The sequence below is a fragment of the Paramormyrops kingsleyae genome, chromosome 4 (genome assembly GCF_048594095.1).
Source record: "Paramormyrops kingsleyae isolate MSU_618 chromosome 4, PKINGS_0.4, whole genome shotgun sequence".
NCBI classification, from domain to species: domain Eukaryota; kingdom Metazoa; phylum Chordata; class Actinopteri; order Osteoglossiformes; family Mormyridae; genus Paramormyrops; species Paramormyrops kingsleyae.
In genome coordinates this window covers 33,564,742-33,579,874 of record NC_132800.1, presented here as the reverse complement: position 1 = coordinate 33,579,874, position 15,133 = coordinate 33,564,742, and the positions used below count along the sequence as shown (strand labels likewise).

At 42.7% G+C, this 15,133-nt stretch overlaps 1 protein-coding gene across 1 annotated transcript in view; it reads left to right on the top strand.

Moving 5' to 3' along the window:
* wnt9a (wingless-type MMTV integration site family, member 9A) overlaps window positions 1-6,700 on the top strand; it is a 35,799-nt gene extending 29,099 nt beyond the window's left edge. Inside the window, 1 exon segment of the mRNA XM_023815760.2 lies at window positions 676-6,700. Within this exon segment, the coding sequence (XP_023671528.1) occupies window positions 676-1,155 (480 nt within the window). The 3' untranslated portion in view covers window positions 1,156-6,700.
* The last annotated feature ends 8,433 nt before the right edge of the window (window positions 6,701-15,133 follow it).

Sequence of the window (15,133 nt, the reverse complement as noted above, 5' to 3'; positions counted from 1 at the left end):
ATCTTTTTTTAATGGAAGAGAAAAAAAAAGAAAACTTAAATCATACATCACAATGGGGAACTCCGATAAATCACAGAGTCAATGAGTTAATTGGGCAATTTTAAAACTGCAGAAAAAAAATTAATGTTTATGATTCATAAAGTGACTATGCCACTCGGAGGCAAAACAAAAAGCCCCTTTCTTGTAATTTATGGATGTCAACGCAGATTTGGTTTTAAAAAGCCAACTTTGAATGGATTTGGTTATCAAAGCGTCCCTTTGTTGTACTGATTTGGTTATTACGACGTCCTTTCATCTTTTTCTTCCCATTGGTTACATTTTGAAAATGGCATCACTATAATTCTTTCACATTTGAACATGCATACTGTGATAAGATGACGTTGGCTCGGCTATCTGGCGGTGTTGTGCGGCTCACCGGGTTGCAGTACTTCATCTGTGCTCATGATTGGATGGTTCGAATCCCATGGTGGGCCGGGTAACTTGACTGTTGGGCCCTTGAGTGAGGCCCTTAATCCCCTATTGTTTCAGGGACTGACTAACCCTGGTTACGTCTCTTTGGCTAAAAGCATTGGCTAAATAAATTAATTGACCCTCTAAGTATCTGGGTGCTGTTAGTGAGACAATGAGTGTGGTGATGATATGCCTCGTCTGTGCCCCCCCCCCCCCCCCCCCCAGGTGATCAGGGCCGGGGTCGAGACCACCTGCAAGTGCCACGGGGTGTCGGGCTCCTGCACGGTGCAGACCTGCTGGAGACAACTCCTGCCGTTCCACGAGATCGGCAAGCAGCTGAAGCAGCGTTACGAGACTTCGGTCAAGGTGGTCAGCCCGTCCAACGAGGCCACGGGGGAGGGCGACATCGGGCATCCCCGGGGGCTGCAGCCACTGCCGGGCCCCAGCGACCCCATCCCTCGCACCATGGATCTCTACCACATCGAGGACTCCCCCAGCTTCTGCCGCCCCAGCAAGTACTCGCCGGGGACGTCAGCCCGCAAGTGCTACAAGGACAAAAACTGCGACGCCATCTGCTGCGGCCGGGGCCACAACACCCAGAGCCGGGTGGTGACCCGACCCTGCCAGTGCCAGGTTCGATGGTGTTGCTACGTGGAGTGCAAGCAGTGCACGCAGAGGGAGGAGGTCTATACCTGTAAAGGGTAGACGCTCCCTTACTCTGATTTCTCCCCAGACCGCGCCCACTCGACTCCCCAGCCAAACTCTGATTCTCGATTCTCGGCGGATCGCGCTATAAAGAGGTTCGGGGGAGGGGATCTCGCAGCCAAACACACCCCGCTGCTCCCCTGACGTCAAATTGGGGATTGACGAGAAACCAGCTGGTGAACGAAGGAAAGCACTTTTGTAAATGACCCCTGGGCTGCCTCAAGCCCCCCTTTTCACTCTGTAGGTGGTCCACTGTCAAGCGAATGGATCGGAACTCCAGAGTTTTTGGCCGGGAAGCCCTGACTCGTAGCAAGCGGACCCCACGCCACGCTTACTCCTTTCTCCGCAGTGCCTGTGAGTCACGCAAGTCTCGTGGACTGTTGAGGAAGGGCGGAGTGAGGTCTTCATAGGGGAAAAGGACTTCTCGAAGACATCTGGTTTAGAAAGAATTTCTAGGTTTTTAAACCCAGCTAATCGAATAGATAGCAGAGTTGCAGATGGGGAGTGGAGTTTATCTAAAACAGACAGTGCTCTTGGTAATTTAAGAGGAACTGTAAAGTGACAGGGTGTATGATGTATTCTGCACACACATATACACACTCAAACATACCCGTGTGTATGCATATGTATGTAAATATATTAAATTATGCCTTAAGTATATTTAGCAATTATCTAAGAAAACAACCACTACCCATGCAAACATTTGGAGCTGTTTGCGTGTTTCTTTTTTTTTTTTGCTATGTTTTTGTGTAATTCACTTTGACAAGGCCCTTTGGAAAGCAGTAAATATGTGTTATATGTATCTGTGGATATAATTTATGGAACTATGGCGTATTGCGTTCCCTAAAGAAAGAATATCAGTCCAGAGCAGTTCGTGTAACAGAGAGAAAGCCAGGCAATCTTTTTTTCCGACTTCCCTTCATTGCTTTGAAGGTGCAGGGGGGGGCAGTTAATCTTCTTCTCGCAAGGCTTTACTTAGCCTGAAGTGAACTTGTCAGTTTATCGTTCAGGGAATGACTGAAACCACTATTTCCACTCAGATTCCGTGCCTAATTAAATTATGGTACAACTAATACAGGCAGGAATCGAGGGCGGGAGGAACTGCCGTGTTTGTGAGCTTCCCTACGCCATGATGATTGGCACAAGTCCTGTATGATGTAAGAGGATATCTCCTGTCAACCTCAATGATGGATCGTCTACTGTGCTACTCGGTTGCTGATACGATGTTCCATCTCAGACAGTTTGGTAACCGCGGCGTGCTTGTATGTTTCGCATTTTAGAACACGAGGGGGCCTCGTCTCGTCAACTCGTCTTCCTCCTTGCTCATGCACAGCACCATGAAGCCAAATGCCAACCATCAAGACAAATTGGCCATGGACATGAAGACCAAACATTTTGGTGATATGATCAGTTATGTTATCCAGGCTCTGTTTGATTGACAAGACTGAGTTGCAAAAACCTGAAGGCTATGTCAGCTGTAGCTGGTCATCTGGTTCTCTGTTGACCAATCGGCATTCACCTTAGACACACAATCACTAGCATAGGTATAGCATGTCATGTTGTACGATTAACCGAAGCTTTAAAAACGGAACGTTTTTCCAACTAAAGGCGTTCATTGTGTCTCCTCCAAAGAAGTTGGGTAGCGTGATCTTTCCGTAATGTCCATTGACCTACCTGTTACCTGTCAGATGTGGGCACAGTGGTTTGTGAAGGGGCCGAGGTGGAAGGTCCAGATCGATCACGATCATTGTCTTCAGGAGGCAATACTGCAATGCAATGGGATCTCAAAACAGAATTTGGCCAGAGTAATTCAGTATATAGATTATAATACATTAAAATCAATGTTGCTGCTTAAACCTTTGCCAAGCCTGCAAAAACACTGCAATTTCTAAGGGCTGTACAGTAGGAAACTTACTGTAACTAGTAATCCCTTTCGTATGTGTGCCATTCAGATGTGGGGATGAGTGTTGACGTCGTTATGATTTTATAACCATAATGCTTCCGTAACGTTGGGTCATCTCTGAAACACGCTGGTATGAATCTACGCATCCCAATTAACATCATGACTGCAAAATGAAGTATATCTATATGTTTTAGATGCCTCAAACGCGGAACATATGCATTTTGATGCGTCAATAAACATTAATCCGGATTATAGAAACAAGGATAAATTCAGGTGATTCTTGAGTCGGTCTTCGGTCAGACAGCTTGACGTGATGATTCTCGATTGGCCCTCATCAGCCTGTCCCGGGGTGCGGATCTTTTCCTCTCCGTTCCACATAACATATGTACCAGTACATTTCAATCTCTTTTCAAAACTGAGCATGTCCTGCAAAATATATATATATATATAAACAGTGTATATAGTAGCATACAACAAAATATATAACTATATAAAAGGCAAATATATAGTAACGTTTTGTATTGTCTTAGGCTAGTGTGAATGAACTACTGAGCGAAAGATCCTATATTGTAATATAGTCCCATTCACATACTGAGACCTGGAAGCTTTCTGAGTATTTAAAGAACCATATTTATAAATACATATTATGTGGATTTGTTTCTTTTTTTTCCCCATTGTAAATAGTTATGGTTTATTCTTCTGTGGTAAAGAGGCATGATTGAGGCACATGCATAAAACTCGCAGGTGATTCTTGGGGAAATTAGGAGAGAGACATTTGACTCGGAGAAGCGTGAGAATAAAATAAGGCAACGCTAGTAGCTTTAGCGGTGGATCGGCCAAACTCTCTGGGCCGAAATCATACAGACGGCCTTCATTGGCCGAGATGGCCTCTTATGATAGGCTGGCGTCCCGGATGCAGGTGGCCTATTAAGGAGCCCGATTCTAGCTTCTCCGGCCACTTGGCTCCAGTCACTTCTGTCAGGAAGACACGGGAGCGGACCTTCGGCTAGCAGGCCTGCGAGCTCGATTCCACAAGCCAATCGGCACGAGCCAATTAAGGAGCAGTTGAGAATTTATACATAGAACTTTGCACGCTACATGAAAACCATAATAGCTATGTACAGGGCTTGGGCAGGGATGCTGGCACACCGCAGCTGAAAACAGGATGAGGCTTGCAGGCTGGCAGGCCGTGCTGTTACCAGGCTGCTGGACTAGGCGGCCTATCGTGACGTCCTTGTCAATATCACGACAGTTGCATTCTGGGATGCTCCAACCCTCCAGCCAAGGATCTATTCATAGGATCCTTGCTCAAAACCCACATAAGCATTTAAGCACGCCTACAAATCCCTGACTCTCTTCTCATTTAATGGTGGTCCAGATATTAACTATTTCTTTTATGCCACTCAGAATATTCACATCAGTGATTTTTTTTTTAATGATTCTTTATTTTTTTTGGTATTTGAATCGATGTGTTCTTCAGTTGGTGAACTAGGCAATCCCAGACTAGCCGATGGGTGTGGTAAAGACAGAATGTCATTAAAAAAGAAAGAAAAAATGGACTATGTATGAAACATTTATATTGTAGGAAAAAGGAAAAATGAGAAGTTAAATTATTTTTTGGAATATGGGCATGTGTGTCACTGTATATAGTGTAAAGTCCAGACTGTTGTTATATTCATTATTTGTTACTGTGGCTTGTTTCAGGCCTAACGGGGGATTCGCTTATTTTTGGGGTGGAGGCATCAGCAAAGGAACATAGGCTTTATTTGTTTGTTTTTTTTATTATTATTTGTTGCACCTGATTTTATTTAATGGATTCTCATTTTCTATTTTTCTGCCACTTGAGCACAAAACCAGACGTAACAAATTGTCAGTTTTTCAAAATTCAATTTTGTAACCTTTCTTTGTCGGAATACAGGAAAACCTGCGGTTAGATATTAACTGAACTCCCAGTCATAACATTTCCTTTGCATGGTAATTAAAACTTTATGCTAAAACAGTGATTTTGGTTGAACGACTTTCTCTAACGGCCTGGGTGAAGTGGAATAAAAGATTTGCGTGAATTCACTGTTTTGGCAGAGGTACACTTGAGCCACACGATTGGTTAAATTTGAAAAGGGTATCACTATAATTCTTTCATATTTGAACATACATACTGTGATAAGATGTATAAAAAATGAGCATTTTCCAGGATTATGAATACTGCTGTTGATGATGCTTTGTAAGCATAACCAGAAGAAGGTTCTGGAATACAAACATTGGAGAGAAACAACAATCAATCAAACATTTGGCGTTTAGCTCCAATAATTAACGGCAAAAGAGGTATTAGCGATTTCGTTTTTAGAAATTTAACAAATGAGTCAAATTATAAAATGGCGTAATAGTTGGACGGACAGCCTGAAAAGATGTAAAAAGAATAGAAGGATTAAACCCAGGGAAAGTGAAGGGTGATACCTATTAGAGTAGCGTTTCCCAACCCAGTGCCCGAGTACCAAAACACGCTCCATGTTTTTCCTCCCTGCCAGACAGTTCACATTTTTGCACCCTCCCAGGCCCTTCCCAGGAGCTGGGAGGGAGCAAAAACATGGACTGTCTGTGGGTCCCTGAGGACCGGGTTGGGAAACACTGCATTAGACGATGACCCATGTCAGGTGGATTAGCGAATTCCTAGCTTTCCTGGGTTTCTTTCCGGAAGGTTCTGGACTGCGTGGCTTCACTGTGGGATTTGGCGGTTTGAGACTGAGGTGTACAATGACACTGCAAGGATGACATCTGACACTTATGATGCAAGTCAAACCATTTTAGATTTTTTTTTCTAATAAATCAAAATTGTGAAAATGAGTAGAGTGTTTGTGGGATGAACAGGTTTGCCTGCTTTCGGGTTTATTTTGTGTTGCCTTTTTTTTTGTTTTTAAAAAAATAAACTTTAATGTCCATTGTGGGGATAATACTGACAGAGGTTTGTCTTTTTCCTCTTTTCATGTCTTATGGGAACCTAAATTATTTTCCTCTACCTCATGTGTATAGCTTGTAGGTATAGAAACTGATTCTGAATGACTGGTAAGAATGTATTTAAGTTATTTAATATCTTTGTATAACAAAGGCAAGAAAGTCTGGAAATAATAAATGAATTTTTAAATTATATGTTTCCAGGGTCTGTTCATCTACAGCTGTTATCATGATTTTGGATGTCAGAGCATCGGCTCATTTTCTGAGATTCAAATCAGAAAATTCTTTGTTTCCTCCCCAAAATTGCAGTTTATTCAGCTGAATAAATGTTAAGGATCTGTACCCTTTTGGTCCCTATTCCTGGTTTTTGGACACACACACACACACACACACATTATGAAAAAACCAGTGCTTTCATTGTCATTGTCCAGATAACACATTAGCAGACACCAAATGGGCTGTTTTCTTAGAAATTGCTCCCAGTTAAATTTTAACCTGAAGGACACAAGTCCTCGTGCACTTACCGAACCACCAAAAAGTCAAAGCTTTTCGCACATTATGGACTTTCTCCCTGACTCATTATTCTTCAGGAATGAAGATACTGACCTGGTTCTGCTTTACAGACCTATTAGAGTAGGTGATGTCAGTACATTTCTATGATACAAGTGTTACCTGTGAAATGTTAAGACTTTGTTTTCCATTGCAATGATAATAAAAATGTAAGAAAATAATTTTCCTCCTTTGTTATTATTTAAATTTTTTTGTGGATATCGCTACTTGCGACCAGCACTCTTCTCTAGGTTCCGGGGAGAACGGCTCTCCCCCGACCCCTTGAAACAGAAGAGAAACCCCCACTTCAGACTTGTAAAATTGAAACGGGGTTTCGAGCATCTGTTTTAACACCGGTACCATCATGCTCCGAAACCTGCGATATCCCCAGAACAAGGAGGACCGTTACGAGTCTTAAAGGCGAAGGCCTCGCCGTTTGCTGTTCCGCTCCTGGGTCCCGCTCGCAGTGCCCCGAGGATCGGTGTGTCCGGAGCCGCCGGGCCCGCACGGCCCCTCCCGACTTCCTGCCCCGTGCCAGGCTCTAATGTAAGCCGTAACTTTGTGGTGCGCTGTAATCCTGCAACGTTTTGACAGCTGTTACCATAGAGGAAGTGGGCGCAACTGGAGCAGGGACTGTAAAAAAAATAAAAATAAGTGGCTCTGTTCCCTCCCTTCTGCCCCACGTCCTGTAGTCCGCAGCCTCAGCCAGCCTGGGGGCTCTGGCCGACGGAAGCGTGAGACTTTCTTCTGCTGGGTAGCCCAGAACTGCTGAAATCAGCATAAAGAGGCAGCCCTTCTGTACTATCTAACCCCGCCCCCCCCCCCCCCGACCTCCCATTCCTCCTGCCCCACACAGCAGAAGAGGATGTTATTGCTTATACTTTACTGAGGTTTTGGCGGAGGGGGTTATTCGGTATTTGGATGGTCCTAGAGGTGAAGAGTTCAGCAGGAGACCTCGAGGTTGCACAGCCGCAGAGGTGGACCGGGAAAATCCCCGAGACGTCCCCGCTGTGGCCCGAGAGAACTCGCCCCGGTTCCGTGTCAATGGGGTGCCGGGTCTCCCAGGCTGCAGACCATGATTCTGTCTCTTCAGCCATGCTGGAGTGAGGATGTAAGATTTACGCCCCCCACCTCGTTCCCGAGATTAACTAGCCGTCTTGTCTCCAGATGATGCGTTGGCTGAGGTCAGATGAGAAAATACTGAAGGAAGGGTGACACACAGCCATTTCCTTTTCTGTGTTCCAAGCTGTCGCCAAACGCAGTCGTGCCAGGGGGGTCACCCCTCCCCACCCACGAGCTGCTCTCACCCTTAGAATCTGCTAGGAGGTCATGAAACATCACAATGCACTGTATCTTCCCATAAGCTGGGATTCCCTCATCATCAGCAGGCTAAATCTGGATCATTACAGTGCTGTGTCCACTTGCAGTTTATGTAGGGTGACCAGACGACCAATCAGCACACAGCGAGAACTCAGTGCTTAAGTGAAATCCACGTCCTTTTAAATGAAAGAGTAACGTACAGATTCTTTCCTAGCTCAAAGTGTCCGTCCTCACATGAATAATAACACTCTACTTTTTAAGTGTTATTTTGAAATCATTGTTTCTCAATCCATTCCTCAGAGACTGAGTCCACATTTTTGCTCCCTCCCTGGTCCCAGGGCACCTGTACCAGGTATTTGTGTTCCTGATTGGCTGGGAGTTGGTAGGGAGAAAAAAATGTGGACTGTCTGGGGATCCCTGTGGACTGGGTTGAGATACACTGGTCTAATTGCTACTTGTTTCACTAGACTATTGCACGACTATTGTCCATTTATTAACGATATATTTTTGTTCTTTAGCTTGGGGCTGGCTGGAATCTTGCCAAGGCACTTGTTGGACTTGGCCAATAAACAAATCTAAAGTTTTGAGTCTTTAATGTGCTCGGAACCTGCTGACATGCATTGTTGAGCCTGTTGACATGTGTTGTAGAGCCTGCTTGGTTGCCACACACAAGCCAGAGACATTCACAATGCAAACCTGTGGTGTAAGAGGAAAAACAAACCTACATTATATCTTGGGGGGGGGGGGGATGCTGCGGTGGATGTAGCTGTGAAATGTCACGGCGTTTTTGCCGGGGTCTGGGCCCGTCACACACCCACAGCCATGTTTGGCTCCAACTGTATCGCATTCCAGCCTCTTTCCACAATGACACGGTGTGCTAAATCGCAGGCTCTCTCCTACAATGTGCACTGTCAACACCGATTCACTTTACAACTGCCCGATCTGAATAAAAACACGTGTGAGTCTACAGGGACAGCGTTACAGGGACCGCATTTTTCACACAACAGTTCGGAGGGCCTGTTTTGGTGGCCCGTTCCAGTAATCGGCAGCTTTAGGTCACTGCGTCTGTTTACAGTCATCCATCAAAACATTGTCCTAGATTATATATTATTGCCCACAAAATGGACATACTGGAAAGAAATGGAGAAACTGGCTTTCTCTTTCGCAGGCTGCATTTCGTGGACGGCAGTTGCAGGTTCAGGAGAGTTCGTTTGTTCCGCTCTGTTATTAACTCGCTGACTTGTTGCATTTCTCCATAGTATCCTCACGCAATCTGGCATATCTGCATGGTGAGGTCTTCACTGAAGGCCCGAAGCCGCGTGGGGCTCAGGAAAACTGAAATTTGAAGGAAACAAACTTGCAGTGGCAGCGCTGAAGTCTTTACCACTTTTCTGCCTGCCCCCTTTGCTGTGGATTCAGATATCTGCCGAGAGGTAAATTTATCACACGGCCTAGGTGGAAGTACAACGCTACTGTCTGCTAAATTTGTATGGTGATCGTTGGGGGATTACGGGTATGGCCAGCACTAAGAAACTGAGGTCAGCCCAAAGAAAATCTGACCTGACTGATTTTCTATGAATGGCACGTCTTTAAGAATCTATGAACACATTCATAACACATTATAATGCATTCAGAAAGAATTATAAGTATGACTATAAACCTATATAAAAAGGCATAACACATTATAGCCATGTTTATTATGCATTATGAATGCTTTATGAAGCTCTCATCTATAATGCATTATAGATACCTTCATAATGCAGTACAAAGTACTGTATCCTTAATTTTTATACCGATCATTATAATTCATAATGAATTAATCTACAGTGCATTATAATTGAGAGCACTGGAGCTTATGAAGTATTATAATCAACACCATAATGCCTTATGACTATCCATAGAAGATGCTGTAACTCTTTATTAATTCTTATACCAACCATTATAATGCATAATGATGACATCCATAATGCATTATAGCTGACAGCTTAAGTGTAAAGTTTGAGATGCAAGTTTCAAGTGGAACCGTCTTAAAGCCATGACAACATATACACCGATGCACATTGAACTGGCAGACGAATGGCGGTCAGATTGAAGCTCATGGACGGGAAGTGGCGGACATCGAACCGGAGAATTTAAAAACACCAGAAAAGCATAGCCTCAACACCTGGAGGAATTTATGTGGAGGTCAATCGTTCAGAAAACAACCCTGTTCAAGGTCAACATGCAAAGACACATAACCTGGTGTGAGGAGCATAAAATCCTGAGTAATGGGGAAAAAGGGCTCTGATGAGTCATCTATTCCCCCTTTTACTATGACTGGATGAGCTTAGGTTTGGAAAAAGCGGAAGGATGCATTCAAACCACAATGTGGGGGATCCGTAATGCTATTCACAGTCATCTCGTGGGACTCTTTGGGTCTCAAGATTACTCTGCGTGGCCGTATAATAGCCAAGGAATATGAGGCTGCTTTACAGGACAAGGTGCACCCTGCAGTGCAAACGCTGTTCCCTAATGATTTTCCCATATTTGAAGATAATACACACATACATACTGCTAAACAAATTCAAGGGCTGTTTCATGAACACCGAGGTGAAGTCAAATGGATTCCATGGTCTCCCCAGTCACCAGATCTAAACAGTGAAACTTTATGGGAAGTTCTGGAGCTCAGAGTGCAAAGTAGATTTCCAGCACCTTCTTCCCTGCAGACTTATCTTCTTGAGAAATGGCCACTGCATGCAGTTCAGAACTTTACTGCAGGAAGGACTGAAGCTGTTTTGAAAGCAAAGTGTGGCCACACTCTTTATTAGGTCCTTGATATTAGTTTATTATTATTTTCTGTTATTTTGTTTACCCCTGTACAATCCAACAATACTATATGTGCGTCATCATCACGTTGTATTGCGTATATCACATCTCATCAGAGCTACATTAGTAAATAACTTATTGTCTTCTGAAAAAAAAAGAACACCATAATTTTTTGGACATTGTATATGATTATCTTTTTAATATAAAGATTATGTTTAGTTTAAACTTTATTTTGTTTTGTTTAGTAAAATAACTGGAGGGATTATCTTTTCAGTAAACTGTGTTCTTAACCTGAATTTAAGCGATGAACATTGATGATCAATATTGATTTAGGCTTAATAGTGTTGTATTATTACAGTACACTATAGGAATAAGAGGATAAAACGGTTTGGCAAATGGATCGTAAATCCTTTTACACGCAATGGGCCCAAGTCAAACTATTCCTTGTGCAAAAAATACAACCAAAACAAACAAGCTAATCCATAAATATAAATATGGTGGATGTTTTCGTCATTAGTGGACATTCTGGCATGGAAAGGGAAGCCCTTGAGATCCCATAGTTGGGGTCTTCAATTAATGCCATGGCACACCTGGCAGTTCTGGGGGGGGGGGGGGCACCGGTGAGCTTTGACGCTCTCTGACGGGCATCGACGCACTGCGATGGACTCTGACACGCTCGGCTTCGCACTGCGGAAAGCAGTGCCCCAAGTACACCTGCCAGCCGAAGACCGGCACTTAACATATTCTATTTAAAAAAGGAAATACCTTCTGTAGTTCCATTATTCATCGGGGTCTCGTAAGGGGAGAGACGAGCTGAAGACTCTAGCAGGAGGTCGGTTGGAAAGCGGCAGCTCCAGTGAACGGCTCCAGTGAACGGGTCTCATCCAGTGGGAGATTATGTATGAGCACCATGATGTGTGCAGTAGAAATAAACACCCCCTTGCTGATTTCACCTTCCCGCAACATCTGCTCATCCTACTTACAGTATGTGCACATATGGGTCAAGGGAAGCACATACAGGTCAAAAAGACATTTTACGTGCAAGAATCTCCTGATGCTATTAAATGCCGATGATAGAATGAAAGACGGCGAAAATATATCAGCTTTATGTTTTTTGCATTGTCTGTGCATCCTGGCGAACCTGCAATACTACTGATTGCTAATTCGATCCAAACTAAAGGATAAAATTGCTAATGCAAAGCAAGTACTAACGCACTGGTTAATACAGTATTGATGAGTATTTTAAGGTTAGGTCTATGAAAGAATGGATGTGGAAATCTATTATTTTCCGGATGCCTTGATGCAAGAAGGATTTGGACTTTTCATGCAATTTTGTTCTTGATACTCACAGGGAAAGTCTCAGTGTGTATGAGAAACTGGAGTATTTACCATGGCACCTTATTTATGATAAAGTTCATTTATCTTTTTCGGTATATTTTGTAATGATCTATATGAATGATGTCCCACATTTCTTAGTATAATCACACTTAATTAAAGCAATTAAAAGGTGTGGTGCATGTAAATCAGCACAAATGTATGTGCTTGTTAGTTTTTAACCCTGTGGAATGTGATCAGTGTGTGAAATTGAACTGTTACTATTATGATTAATTTACTACACTGTGAACTGTAGATTAATGTTAATTAAATTCAACCTGACTTTTTCCACTTTCGGGAGTTACACATATTACCTTTCGGCAAACAAAATCCCCTCATTACAAAGGTTGTGTGTCTGTTACTCTTTGAGGTAACCTCAAGTTAACAAATATAGAATACTTTCTATATTTTTTTATGTTAAAAGGACAGAAAAAGGGTAAACTGCAAAAGGAAACAGGTTCTTCCTTCACTGGCGGGCAGATTAAAACCTAGAAAGGCTAGAGCGTGCACTTTCAACCTCAGAAAACTCCAGAAACGTCAATACAAGTGAAAAACACGGGCATGAAAGCCAGTTAACATATGGACTAGCACCACAATATACATGTGACTATACCACATTTACTGGTATCCCATCTAGGGTGGCCTCAGCCTCATGTCACGTGATTCCTGGGATAGGCTGCAGGGTCACCACATCCCTGTACAGGTAGGTATGAAAGTTGGATGGATGGATGGATGGATGAATGGATGTACCACACTTCACATGGGTCTGGCTAACATTGTGCTAATTGCTGTGTGATTAGGTATAGCTATTGTTCATAATGAGGGTTGAACAGGTTTTTTTCCTGTTCATTTTGCCATAGCTGACATCCTAGGGATGAGAGAACGGCCTGGTGTTTACGTTGTACCTATTTTTACACTGGCTGTTGAGGTAACCCCAAGAATGTTGCTCTGCTTGTCTACACACACCGGTGGCCAATGTAAGCACCTCAAATTTATAACGTGGCATTAAAATGCTCGGCACCGAAAAACCCATTTTTTATAGACATGTGGTCTTTGTAAAGGGGCAGACATTAACACATGCTAGGGAGCATTTGCCTGATTAATTTAATGTCAATAGGAAGGTATGTCGCAAGGGGAGTTCAATCTGTCTGTCTGAATTTGCTACCTGGACCATTTCACGCTTAATCAATAGTTAATTCACGGATACTTGTGAAAATTATGTTCAAATTTGAATGTGCTTCAATCGCAGTGTTGCTACATTAGGGTTCCGGTGACAAAGCTAGAAAGAAAGGAACAATTGGTCGTACTGAAAACGTGATTTAGCTCTATCTTTTGCGAAAAATGCAGCCATGCATTCCCAAAGGCTTTGAGTTTCAGCGTTTTCACAGGAATCCCAGAGAATGCGAGGTGACCTTCTGTCAACACTCCCTTTGCGCTCAGGTTTTATTTTGCTTAACAATGAACGAGCTGTAATATCTTCCATAAATGCTTATCCAGTGAAGTGGGAGCCTGTCCCAAAAATCGAAGGGTACAAAGTAAGGGACACCAACAAAAATGATACCAGCACACAAAATTCATGAAAAATGTAACTTACCTTGTTGCTATGAAAACAACTCAGTAGTAAGACATTGGTCTTCCAGAACACCTAACGTTAAAAGCATATTTTTTTTCAGATCATCTTTTATCAATTTTAGGAATCCTGAGCAAGTGCTTTTTACGTACGTCCTCTATTGAGCGTGAGAACGCTCACTAATAATGTGACAGCAAGTTAGGATGGTGAAATACGGTAAAACAACAGCAGCAGCTAAAAAATTCACCCACGGAAACTTTTCACCGAATGTCACGGCAGTAACACACATCTTTTAGAATCCACAATGCCAGATGTTACTCTTTCATATTTATTGGTATGCTGTTACTCGGCCTTTTCCATAAATCATACTAACGCTTCAAAACAAGTAGGCAATTTTCCACAGTTTTGATAATCGGCGTGGCGTTATTTGTGTTGGCACGCCAGCTAGAACTAATGCAGAAAAAAGCTTGCATCAAAAAACAGAATGGGACGTGAAATGTAGTTTCTGTCACTAAGGGCGACAGATGTATCAGAATCAGAATCAGAATACTTTATTAATCCCTGAGGAAATTATGTGGTTACAGTTGCTCCAGGACAGTAAGAAAGTAATCAAGTTAAAATACCAAAATTAAATAATACAATATATTACAAATGACAAAATATTACAAATAGCTCTAATGATGCAATATATTGCGGAAATTAACTATAGATAAAGTTGAATTAAGGTTCCCCTCTTATCATTCTGCCTTTGTTATGTTAAGGGTGTAAATACAGTTGCTGCAATGTATAGATGTTCTTAGATGGAGGACTTGTACAGAGAGATAGCCACAGGCAGGACTGATTTCCTGTGCCGTTCAGTGGTGCATTTGGGTAATCTTAGTCTCTCACTGAACGTGCTCCTGTGACTCGCCAGCACGCCATGGACTTGGTGGGAGGTGTTGTCCAGCATTGTCCTGAACTTGGACAACATCTGCCTCTCCGACATCACCTTTGTACGCGTCCTTTTTGCAATAATGGAATGATCACCAATGAGCCAAGAATCAGGTTGACTTAACCAAAAGTATCTAAACACAATACTTTTGAAACAATGACACCGCAAATGAAATCCCTTTAGTGCGTTTTAATATGAGCCAAAGATTCCGTTTGTGTGGTACCAAGTCACAAAGAACCGTTTGAACCATAACTACATGGCTACAGATTGCAATAATTTTTCACCAAATGTTATACAATGTAGGCACAGTCTTACACCATTTATAAAAACTTGCAAAGTTAAATATTTCCACCAGAGCTATGCATGAATATTTTTGAGCATATCAGGAATAGCAGATCACGCCAAGAGGGGAAACAGGAGTGGTGACCAACGTAGTCTAAAGAGTAGGGGAAATCCTGTAATCTTCCTAGAGAAAAAATTAAACAAAATATAGCTATCAGCATTTCTTGTAAAAACTAGAGTAGTACTCTCTGCATTGATTAATAGTTCCTGTGCACATTTTCATGCTTCTACCGTT